At 42.9% G+C, this 12,951-nt stretch overlaps 1 protein-coding gene across 3 annotated transcripts in view; it reads right to left on the bottom strand.

The window, feature by feature from the left end:
* Positions 1 to 12,537, bottom strand: part of TTYH3 (tweety family member 3) — a 256,084-nt gene extending 243,547 nt beyond the window's left edge. Inside the window, exon 1 of one of the 3 annotated variants that reach the window (XM_086940630.1) lies at positions 11,864 to 12,537. In XM_086940630.1, the coding sequence (XP_086796756.1) occupies positions 11,864 to 11,989 (126 nt within the window). In that variant the 5' untranslated portion in view covers positions 11,990 to 12,537. The remainder of the gene's footprint in view (positions 1 to 11,863) is intronic. The other 2 variants (XM_086940631.1, XM_086940629.1) reach the window with 2 other exon arrangements.
* Positions 12,538 to 12,951: the final 414 nt, after the last annotated feature.

Below are 12,951 nucleotides of genomic sequence, written 5' to 3' on the forward strand. Positions count from 1 at the left end.
TCGCTGTGCTAAAGGTATTAACACAGATCAAACGGTCTGCTTGCTCGGTCCTTTGCTGTGGAGTCAGGAGTTCTTCCCTGTGATAGTACCAAGCACTCTTAAGAGCTTGTTTGACCAAACGTTTGGGGTATTGCCTTTCCATCAGTGTGGCGATCAGTGTGTAAGACTCTCTGAAGTAGTCTTCCTTCCTATAACAGTTGCAGCGGAGCCTAAGGTATTGCCCGAATGGGAGTTTGTCCCTAAAGTTTCTGGGGGGATGACTCCCATATTGTAACAAAGAGTTCCTTTCGGTGGGTTTACAGAACAGTGAGGTGTATAGTTTAATATTGCTTGCTATGACACCGAGGTCAAGGAAAGGGACATTTCTTACATCGTGTTCAGTGGTGAATTGTATGTTGTCAGTCCTGGTATTGATCCAGCTGTGAAAGTCCTTCAATCAAGACAGTGGCCTTTTCCGTAAGAGGAAGACGTCATCGATATATCCAGACCATTTAAGAATGTTACCTTAATATGGATTATTGGCAAAAATACATTGGTCTTCGTAGTCTGCCATGAGGAGGATTGCTAGGTCTGGGGTGAATCCGGCCCCCATCGCAACACCTTTTTGAGGTAGCAAATGTTTTGTCAAAAAGGAAATAATTTCTTTGAACAGCTATTTCAGTCAGTGGGAGTATGAACCAAGTACGGACTTGTGTAGGTTGTGGCCTGCAGTCCAGAGTCTCACGGATCAGGCTGAAGGCTTCTTCTTAGGGTACATTAGTATACAAAGCTTGTATATCCTTGGTGACCAAAATGTCCTCTGATGCATCAAAGAGAAAATCCTCAATGCTGCTGATAAAGTCCATATTGTCCCTGATGTATGTTTTGGTTTCAAGAACTGGTGATTTTATGAAAAAGTCAATCTGTTTGCAGAATGGTTCAAGTGCTGATCCACAAACTTTGATTCTGCCAGGAGTTTTTTCAAGGTTTTTGTGAACTTTAAGAAGTGTGTAAATCACATGGATGCGGGTGTGCGGTCTGTTGAGAAAGTCAAACTCATTTGGACTTAGAAAGTCCAATGCCAGACCCGGTTATGTGAGTTCCAGAATCAGATCTTGATTCTCTTTAGGGGGGATTGGGGGGGGGTGTTCTATCTATCTTAGATTAGCACTCTGTATCATTCAGTTGTCTGATTTCATTGCAGTAGTCTGAATGAATATCCCACTACCCATGTCTGCAGGTTTGACTACTATTTCAGTGTTTTTCTTAAATTTATGGTAGGCTGGCTTCTCTTCCTTGGGGATGTTGCAGTGGGTATAGCTGTGTTTGTTCTTAAGAGCATCTATGTCTCTCAAAACAAACTTCTCAAAAGTCACAGGTTCCACTAGTATAGTTTGTGGTGGGGGAGAGAATGTGGAGGGTAATCTCAACCCAGTAACGTTCTGCCCACCTTGGTAGTCGTTCTTACTGAATAAATGACAGCCTTATCTTCCTGAAGAATTTGCGAACTTCTAATTTTACTTCAAAGACATTGGGTCTGTTAGTCGGGAAAAAGAAAAGGCCCCTGCTGAATACAGCCGTCTCAGATTCTGACAGTCTGTAATGTGAGCGGTTGAAGATGAGAGCCATAGTGGTGGTAATGGGAGTGGTGTCTGTGTTTAGCATTAGCAGTACTAATGCTGACACTTCATGACTGGCGTTCCCAGTGTGATTCTTGTGGGTAGAGGTTCCTGCTCCTGCCAAGTCCCCGACCTCTCATCTGTTGACTTCAGAATCCCTGACCTGTTGATAAAAAAACATGAAAACTCAGTGTGTGTGTGTGTGTATAGGGGGGGGGGGGGGGGGGGGGGGGGAATTTGACTGGATCCACTTGCGCCTGGGGTACTATCTGAGTAGGAAAAAGTGACAAATTGTCTGTATCTTCCTTTCCCTCTGTATGTGCAACGACCTTTATAATCTTCACTCATGTAGGAGTACGTTTGCAGCTTGGCGTATTTCTTAATGTCCTTTGCTAATTTGTCTTGCTTACGGTGAAGTGTGAAGGTAATTTTCAAGTGCTTGTTTGGCGTTATTGAGAGACTGGTCATTAAGAATTTCTTGAGTCAGATCTGCAATTTCCTGTTATAACTTCTTTGTGTATATTAGTGCTCTTTCGATGCCCAGCACCATCCAATGGCACTAACAATTGTTGGCGACAAAACTGAACCCCTCACGGAACTTAGGGTCCTCTTTGAAAATCACCTGTTCATTCCTTATGTGTAAGCAAACTGGAATGACACAGGAGAAAAGGTATGGTTGCATTAGATGTCTGTAGTTGTGCAAGTATGAGTTTGTACTTCCTTTTATCAAGATTGTAAATCTGTGAATATAGGGCATCCTCTAGTACTGTGGGTTTGATTACTAGCAAGGAGGCGCCTCTAACTAGTTTTAGTATGTGGTCTTCCGTATAGGAAAGGGTTTCTTTTTCTGACATATTTTAGGGAAGAAGATCCACTGAGAATTTTTTTTATTTTCAAACCAGGCACCAGTAGTGTTAGACTGCAAAGAAATGAGTAAACAAACAAAGGGGCAATCCAGTGTCCCTAGGAACCCGGGTAAGTATATTTTAACAAAAACCATGGTTCCCCTGGGGGAAGCTAGAGCCTGTGTTTCCTATGCAAAAGAGGTACTCATGGTCATAAGATTGATTTGGAATATACTATTACTTTAATGGATACCCATGTATCTTGCTCTGCACAATCCTGCACAGAATATTCAAATTAATCACTAAACATTTTCTTCTCAACTAGTCATATGGCGATATACCAGAGATAGTGTTGGGGCTCATCTCCAAGCCTAGATTAAATCCCTTAATACTGCTTCCATACTTTCAACTCACCCTTCTAGCCAACTAGGCACAACCCATCAACAGTCAGTTCTTTCTATCAAGCAACGCATGTGCCTGTGGAGAGAAGAATGGTATACTTTGGTGTATAATGTTCAAGCATTCATTTCACCAATGACAAATTGTAGCCCATTTCCAGGTATCAACACAGTTCTGCTAACTCTTCACAAGAACATTTTTCTTTAATAAAGTTACTGACTTCCTGTTCTCCACTCAGACACCCCACTTAGCCAGGAAGTCAACCATACTGAAAATTTACTTTTCCTCCTAAAGAATAGACTGAAAATGTACCAATATTTCAGGCCCCAACTTAGTCCAGGGTCATACTTAAAAGTAGGCTAGTGAAAACATTGCAATTCATTTGCAAAGTGCGCTAATAGCCGGAGTAGAGTTCTGGATCTAGGGTAGAGGAGAACATCCTGGGTGAAGGCAGAAAGTAGCAAGCCTTGAAAAGCAAGCATTTAGAAGTTTCCTGACGGAGGGAATAATGGAGGAAGCACAAATCACAGTGGGAAGTGATTTCCGGGACTTACCAGCAAGGAAAGAAACAGAAATTGTTCCATATTGGGTAATGCTTCACCAGATGGAAAGAAAATAGAAATTCTGTGGGGAAGCCTGCGGTGGCCCAGTGTGTCGGGTCTAAAATGTAATGAAGGAGCCTGGGGCTCCAGGGCTACCCCTAAATGTTATTCAATAGCAAACAATTATTCTTTATGTAATCAAAATGCATCGTCTAAATTGAAGGGGGTCCATGCCTACAATACATGTAAGATCTCAGGCCCTCTTGGAAGGGCCTTCACTAATGTAATCAAGGAAGGTTGATGCGAATATGGTTCAGGGGATGACCCTTGCTTGGATAAATAAAGTACAGTTAGCGTTAGAGGTCATGCGTCAGTCAGGTCTATAGACAGTACAACAGGAGCAGAACTGGCCAGACTGGGAACCCTGAGTGTAGACACAGAAGCATTTTGTAACCAGAAACGATGTAAATGAGAATGAAGTACAAAACTTACAAACCTAGTATGTAAAGTTTGTGAACATCACAACACTTGTCCAAAAGGTTACCTTTACTATAAAAAGAGTTTTTGCGAACGAAAGAACTATTCTACAAGTGAATTTTCCAGTCTAAATCCGTTTTTTCTGGGTTGCCCACAAATAAACCTATAGTTAGCTGAAGTTTGCTTCTGCTATTTGGTCTTTTTTATCAAATCTTCAAAATATGTGCAGTTCACAAAAACAGCAAAACTGAAAAGTTGGAGTAGAAAAGCCTTTGGAGTTTAGTACACCCCTAGTATGATGCCTCCATGCAACCAACTTCATTAAAGGCACTCTTGCTTTTAACTACTTCCAGAAAGACTGGTGATGCAGTGGCACTGTTCGATTTAAAATAAAGTTAAAATAAAAAAGTGACACAGTGAAGAAACGGGAGAGGAAGATTACTATAAAAGGGGGAGCCATGTTACGCTACAGGGACTGTTGCAATTCTCAGAATTTTTGCTATGGCATCATTGTGATTTCTTCCTTTGAACCCCTTTCGTGTGAAAGTGGTTAACCTGGAGGATCCCTCACTTGCTAGTTCTAGTTGTTAGTATTTGTTGGTGCATGGTTAGGTGAGAGTTTGTTCAATGTTTTGTTTCAATTGGGTTGGTGTGAGTTGGTGTAATAGTAAAACACGCTCTATCTAGGAAGATGCTCGTGGTGGATTATGGGTGCGCATGGGTTTGCCAAAGGGCCTTTCTGATCTTCTCGATTATCCATTGCCTTGTGTCGATTTCTTTTGATGTCTTCGTACAGCTGTGGAATGACAGAGTGGGTGCATTCATCGACTGTGGTAAGATTAACTACTTTCCCTTGCTCAGGCACACCGGTCTAAAGCCTCGAGGGCACAAAACTCTAGGTGTGGTTCTTCCAAAGTTTACGGAAGAAAGAGGATTCATTGTTGTGAAAATCCTCAACGATCGGTTTTAAGACATTAATGGTCATAGAACAGCATTAGGTCCCTGGCTATACCATTTTAGGCAGGATCTTGACGGGTCTGTTTGAGAACCGTAAAACCGAGAACCGTAAAACCGAGAACCGTAACCCAAGAACCTTTTCATTGTTGTGAAACGCCTTGACAATCCCTTTTAAGACCATAATGGTTATACAATAACAATAGGTTCAAGACCTGCCAATTCACCGTGTGACACATGATGTCAGCTCCCATTGCACAGTGACGAGCCGATATCACACAGTGGCAGGGAAAACGATCCGAAAACACCTGTAAATATTAGATTTCCAGATAGGTTACCGAAGCTTTGAACTGCTGACATCCAATAAAGGGTGTGAAAACACCCCATCGCATCAGCAGTAGCAAGCTCTTTTTTTAAGCAATGGCTGGGGGGCAGTGTGGTGGCTAAAGTGCCCCTTAAGTACTTTTCTGCATGAGGCCCCGCCCCTTCAAGGCCCCGCCACCTCCTGACATGGTGATATTTTTGCTCAAGTTAGCAGGTATATGGACCCCTAGCTAAGCCTTTTTAGGCACGACCTTGACTGGTCTGTTTGAGAACTGTGTACTCAAGACCCCCTGTTATCAAACCACACACACAAGCTGCGGCAAGTAAATGCAAAGTAGGCTGCACTCTCGCCTAACCACAAGCCTATATTCTACGAATATGACTCACCAGCTTACAGACTGTCAACCTGCACTTTTCAGACTACTGCTTCCAAAACTGCTTGACTTCAACTTTAAGAAAGCAGATTGCTTCCCAGTCTGAGCCCATATGCGCATCGCAAAACAAAAAACCATCAACCCTCCAAAATACCTTTGAAATATTCTGAATACTAATTTATAAACATGCAGTGAAAAAGAGAATTTTGAGAACTGTATGTAAATTGCACCCAGACTACAAAAGGTTTACGGTGCCGAGTGAAAACGTGCTATGACAATCCTGATAACAAAACAAATAAGAATAAATGGGTGGTCATAAAGCGCCTAATCATCTGTTTTCACATGAACGGCGTTCCTGAGAACCATTAGACCGCTTCCGAAAGGTAGTGGCCTACCTTCTCACAATCCTGGAAGCAACTGCACTTCTGCAAAGAGTATTTACTTACTGATATAGTCTTTATTTAGGATAATTTCTTCAAAGCCCAGAAATGGAACTAAAATGATAAACCGAACAGAAAAGCAAACGGAGGACATGAGAGTGGCTTGATGAGGAAGAAGCTAAATACGTAAAGGAGGTTAATCACTACATGAGATAGGAAGGAGACTTTTGGGAGTTGGGAGGTCTGGGAGAAGCAAAAAGAAAAGAGACGAGTGAAGTCCGGAGGTAGCAGGAGTAAGGGGTCTTTAGAAGGATAAGGATAAACAGAGAAGAGTTCAGTCCTACCGTACGAGATTTAGGGTCACTCAGACAAGTGCAAGAAGTAGAAAGAATATTCATCAGTTTTGTCCATAAGTAGGAGGACAAGGAGACGGCCCACCTGAAAGGACCCTGACAGACTGAAGGATCATGACTACAGTGATGTCCCAAGATACCCAAAAGGGTGGAAGTTCGGCAAGAAGCGGAAGGAAAATCATAGAAGGCCTAAGACAGTAGAATGAAGCAGAGGAGGCCTAGATAGACCTTGAGACACTGAAGGCAGAGGAGGCCTAGATAGACCTTGAGACACTGAAGGAACAGATCAGTGAAGCAGTAAGACAGCAGATGGTGGAGTCACTAGGACACTGAGAAGGAGAAGGAACAGAGATCAGTCAAGTCCCCAGACAGTAGGAGGAGGTGGCAAGAAGTGGATCATGCAGCACAGAATGCAAACAGATCAGTGAAGCCCTGAGACTGAAGGCGGTGGTGCCAACGGGGCGCTAACAAGCAAAAGGGACAGAGCTCAGACCACATTATAGAAGGTAATAGGAAGAAGGCCTTTGGTGGACAATGAGGTGCAGAAGTTCTGAGATAGCAATAGGAGGGGCCACCAGGAGGACCACGAGATGTAGGAGGAGCAGAGAAAAGAAAAGTCCCAAACCAGCAGGAGTAGAGGTGAGTAGGGTGCTTATGTACTCCTAAGTTATCATTTTTTGTTATAGTACTCTCTCTTTTACGGGTATAAACCCCCAGGAATCAAAAGGGCACCAGTGCAGTATGCCACACACTTGTTGTCTTGTGGAACTTCGGACACTTCTTGAGGAGCAAGATAGGGCAAGTGGACACTTGTGTGTCTTTTAGTTTTTTCTTTTTAACCCTCTTAAATCGCCTATAGTTTTTGTAAAACGTTTACTGAGAGGCTGTTTTTTCCTTTCAGTCTCATAGATGATCCGCTTCCTCGCCATTTAATTTACTTTATGTGAAACTCAGTTGTTATTTGGCAAGCTCCTCTCTGGGGGTTATGCTTTTTAAGCTTTGTACTTCATGTATTAATGAACATAATTAATGTTAAGGCATGGGCTATAATATTGGACTATGCTCCCAATGTATCTTATTTGGAAGGTTGGAACAGTGGGTAAGGGGGTTTCTGAAACCTTGCTTTACTTGGGAAGATTTAAGTCTTTTGGTAGTGTTCTTGCATAGATACATTTGTGTTACAGTTACCAGATTTGACCGAATGTATTAACTGTTCCTTTATATTAGGTGAGCTTTGGATTCTTGCTAGGATCTTTTTTTAGAGGTGTGTACCTTCTATGGTGTCTTGTTTCCCTGTCTTTTCAGCTCACACTATTGTTTTTACCTTTAAACTTTGCCATGTAGGTCACGTCCCCTGGGTGTTTTGACTCCACCTCTTTCTGCAAGTCAGCTCCTGCCTTTTATTGTAATTTTATTATTCACTCATTGATGTTTTCATAAGGTGGGGGTATCCACTTTGCTTTTTCGTTTGAATGATTTTTAGTTTGTACATTATATGATTTGAGAAAACCTATTTAGACAAAACGTGTTGGCTAGAGTGCGAATTTAAGAATAAAAGGAGCTACAGAGTTTGGATTGGATTGGAGTTTGGCCTCCATCTAACCTCAGAGCCATCACTAAGCGATTCCATGAAAACTTGGCAATTCAAAAATAATATCCCTGTAGTATAATACACCCGCCTCACCACACCTAAGGAAATGCTCTCCTAAATTCAGCCCACACAAGCATTAGTCTAATCTTACAGTGAATAGTCATGCATTGTTACAGAAGACTTAAGCATACATTTGCCAAACAGAAAGCATATGTTATTTTCCAAGTAGTAAAACAATGTTCATGCTATAGCCCCTGGATGAAGATTTGAATGGTCAATAGAACTAATTTATTGTCATAATTTACTGCTTCAAAATACATAAATTAAAGTTAGAAATGGAGAAAATGACAGAGGCAAAAATTAGGTAAACACAAGGCGATGATGGACGTAGAGCTGAAACTTTTCAGACGCTCACCCCCAGTCACAGATCTGGGTTGAATACATCATCGTTCTTTAGCTCACTTTTCCACCCCAGTTCAGACCCAGCCATATGCAAATTAGTCTTGACCCTGTGCCTCATGGGAACAGTCTAAACCAAACTGCCAAGCCAGGTCTTCCCTGGACCAGTGGCAAAGATTAGAAATGAGGGCAGCAAAAGATTTGACTAAAGATCATGGATAGCTTTCACAAGAAAATTGTAACCCAAAGAAAGTAGGAATGTATATATTATAGTAGTCAGGATGCACGCATATTCTGCTCATGCAACTAGCGCTATGTGTACAGCTCACACTGCATAAAACTGTGGTTTTTTGGCATGCAGTGAACGTAATCAATTTTTTTGCATGCATAAAAGAATTGGGTGCTGCTGTTCTAAACTGTCCAAAGTTCGCCTCCAATCAGTGGACAGAAAAAAAAAACAGTCTACAAAAAGGAATTAAATCAGTTTCAGTTTCAAATTTTACTTTCAGTGCCTCATATAGAAGAGAGCTCAGGTGCGAGGCCTAGGTGTACTGTGCTGAAAAATGACCCTGTATCCTTTCTCAGCAACGGGCCCTTGTCAACTCATTTGGTATTGTTTTTTCATCCGGTCAAGTCTCGGTTCTGGGTTATAAGTCCTCAAGTGCCCAAGCAATCAACAGTAACCTTTGGTCTCCCTGAAGGATTTAACACTCATCAAGCTGAATCAATATAGACTTACAAAACAGATACTGCAGTTAAAAGCAATTCCCATAAACACTGAATTAGTCGCTAAAATGGATTTTGCTATTTCCACCTTGTAGCAGTTTTCTCAATTTGAGATGCAAGTCAAGCTGAAGAGTTAAACTGAAATGTAGACAAAGGAGGTAAATAAAAAACCTGCTCTCCTGCCTCACCCCTACCTCGCCTCCTGAAAGTCCTGGTCCAGGCATGTTAATAGAAATGCAAGGGTTTGCTTAGAAAGGGGCTATACATTGGCCACAGCTCTAAAGATTAACATCCGACCCGAACAGAAAGAGATACATATTTACTTACTAGAGAACGGTAACGAAAAAAGGATGCGGATCGTGAAAGGGATGTTTTCTCTTATTACCCACAGATTGGAAAAACAAGGAACAGCAATGTCCATTTTCGTACGGCTCTTAACGGTGCTGCACAGGCTGTTTGTGATCATTCCTAAAATCAGCAGAGAAGACAATCTAGCTACATTGAACCTCGGTGGGTCCAGACACCGACATTCTCGACAAGTTATGAGCCATGGATGAGTGCACTCTCGGATTACCTCACTGAAAATGCAGAACTAAATCTTGAGGTGCCTGGGCACTGAATTGCACAGCTCACTAATAATATGGCTTTATTTTAAGGCTACAAAAGATAACACAAATTAACTTCCAAGCTAATCAATCCACAACCCGAGTGAATGCTCGGTAAACCTCAGCTCAGTCCCTCCCGTTGGATCTAGAGACTGTGGCGGTAGTATGAACACATCTCTAGCCTTAATTTTTAAAGGAGCACCGTCAGAATATCCTATAGCCTAGAACGACCATAATAACCATTGCTCTATTAAGACGTACACCGTGGTCTCTTCCAACTTAACAGCTCTGACAGGCTAAGCCCTTTCCGCTCTCAACCTGTCAACACTGATCAACGTGAAATCAAATTACAGGCCGTAAGTCACAGGGGTGACGTCACCCATTGCCCACTGGATTTGTGCTGACTGAGAGTAAAGAAAATACACACACGCTGAATATTATCATGTAGTGTACACGATATTTACCAAGTAACTTGCATATTTAACTGTAATTCCATCTCTGGGCTTGAGCAACATTTACAAACCACTTAACTTCTGACTATCACTTTCTCATGTCATAAACACTAATTGGCATTATAGTGTAGGACTAGAAAATACCGTTTCCCTTAAATATTATACAATATTAAATGTTTTCTTATTAGAATTGCACACAATATTTACAAATTGTTGTCCCTGGTAATGACGTCATACCTTGACTTGTTTCCTGTAATTATTTCCACATGACACAAAAGCAAATATATTATTAAAGGGGTGGTACGAAGCAATTACGCCACCTCACAACTCCAATGACATTTACAAATCACTCATCCTTTGGTCCTATGAATTTCTTTTCCATCCCCTATATGGCATTACTGAACCCCTTACTGGGAGACTCCTCAAGTAACCAGGTAAAAACCTAGAACAACCAAAATGCTGCTTTTGGTTGGACGAGAACTGGAAATGCCTCTTTTTCGTGAGCCATTCCAATTATACTCCACATTAGCAAGTCAACAAAATGTTCTATGACCACTTTGGCTACTCCAGGAACTGTGTGGGGCTGATTTCGAAGGATGTGAGCCCCCACTTAGTCATTAGAACACAGCATGGCATAAGAGCATGCACAGACATCTCTTTCGCATGGCGTTAAAATAATATTATGTGACCACACGGGAGAGACGTACTTCAAAAGCCATGTTCTTAGGAACTGACTGGAATAAATATGTGTCCCTTCACGATACAACAAAAACCTAGCCTAATGACAGTCTGGTGATGGGTTTCAACAATAGAATTATATCTTAACAGATGGAGTGCCATACCCAACACACATTTTATATAACATTGTTTCGGGTCCAGTGCATGTTCTTCACTGTGTATTAAGCAAAGTGTTTTCAATACAAGTATTATTTTTTATAAAAGAAAGAAGTGGAAGGAAACGAAATGTCTTATGGGAGAAGAAGTAAGAGATGACAGTGTAATATATTTACAGAACGTTTTTATGAACATGATTTTAAGGAGGGCATCAAGAAGCTTCAAGTCACAACTTCAAACGTAATGGTTTAGCAGGAGCCCCAAGCACCGAATTAGGCTCCCACTTACTTCCTAAAGGAAAAAGATCACAGGCTCCCAGTAAGGAGAGTGGGACATGTCAAGGCAGGTTTGGGGCCAACGAACAATCACGCGGAATGGGAAAGCGGCTGCAGATAAACCCAACATCGTTTTTACTCTATGATAGGATAAAAATCTGGAAACTCACTCCCCAAACATACATCACAATATAGCACACACAATGCTTAACTGAGCACACAAATATGAAAAGCGTAGACAATAACAACTCACACAAGATACACAAAGCACCTTAATATACAACAAATAGGAAATAACGAGGTATTTATTGTCCTGTTTTAACATTCCTTTGACCAAATCATAACGAGTCAATCAATGTTTGCTAAGGACATGTCACAAATTACGTCATTGGAAAGCACCAGGGCCTATTTTAGCTTACAACAATTACCAGGTGACTGACTAGAACGCTACCAACATTGGGCAATCATGTTGCCCCTACAAGGAATGATGCGTTTTAATACCAGAGAAAAGGCCGGCAAACATGCCTTTGTCTTCGGTGTCACATATCCGTGCAAATGCCCTCAAATGCACCCTAAAACTGCACAAAGAAATTACGATCGACCAAGGCCTTACGACAAATGCAAAAACAATAACATTTACACATTCACATAGGGTATGTTTTTTTGCATCAGGTTAAAAGAAGAGGGAGTCTTTCTCTGTGCCCATGCCATCCTATGGTGGAAATGGACCAGTACCTGCTGGTATTCTGTGTCCTCTGGCCGAAAATCCCCACTGATGGTTTCCCACTGCAGGTTAATGTGGGGAAGCCGGTGAAGCAGGTTCACCCACCAGGGAGGTGAGTAGTTAACCACCGCGGACATCCTTCAACCTTTGGAATCGATCCCCTCTAACGGTAGAGAATTAGGCAAGGCACCGAGAACCCCTTTCCGGTGGGTTTCAGAGCCACCGGTTTCCACAAGCACATCCGTGCATCTCCCCCTCCGAGGCGGCCGGGCGTTCAGAGACCCCGAAGCCCAGTCATAGGCATGTCAGTGCCCCGCTCCGGTGGCTGCCCTCCTGCATCCGAAGCTCTTTTCCTCAGGGGGCGGGGTGGGTTTCTGCAGACGGGTAATGTCTTTTCAGGGGCCGTCTTGCGAGCGAGCAAAGTCCCAGCCTACAGCCCCGCCTTCTGGGCCGGTCTGGTGCTCAGAGGCCCGGCTCTGCAGACGTCTCATTCGGTGTTGGCATACATCCTCCCGAGTCGTGCGGGAGGTTCCCGAATGGGGGCTTTACCTCCCGACAAAAGATCGTACACATCCGAGATCCTGCACTTGGCTTCCGACTCCAATGTAATCAGAACGATGGTTCTGCACGGATTGACAGTCTAAGGGGCGGTCGCACCGAGGTCTTTGTGGCGGCTGTCCCCACTGCGCCCTACAATTGGTTGGAAAATAGGTCCCGCCCCGAAAAACCCGGCTCCCATCGCTGATAAACCGCCCACAGCCATGCTCCGGAAAAGACAACCAGCTGCTGCACCGGAAGTTTCCGCCCCCTGCTCCGGAAGGCGTGGCCCAGCCACACTTGAGCCAGCCGATGCTCTCAGTGTCACTGCTGACACTCGCATACAGGAAGGGGACGTGTGGACTAACCGAATCGAGTATGTAGAGCTGTACTTTAGTGCATGAGAGGAAGCTCTGCCTTACGAGAAACGACAAAAGCAGCACGATCATGCTTTGCCCTGTACGAGGGGCAGTGCCTCTCCCCACCTCATTCGTTTTTTTTGGGGGGGGGGGCAGATTTATATAGGGCGAACTCGACCCGAATGTTTTGGAGCGCTTTACAT

Source organism: Lissotriton vulgaris, chromosome 10 (genome assembly GCF_964263255.1).
Source record: "Lissotriton vulgaris chromosome 10, aLisVul1.2, whole genome shotgun sequence".
In the NCBI taxonomy this organism is placed as follows: domain Eukaryota; kingdom Metazoa; phylum Chordata; class Amphibia; order Caudata; family Salamandridae; genus Lissotriton; species Lissotriton vulgaris.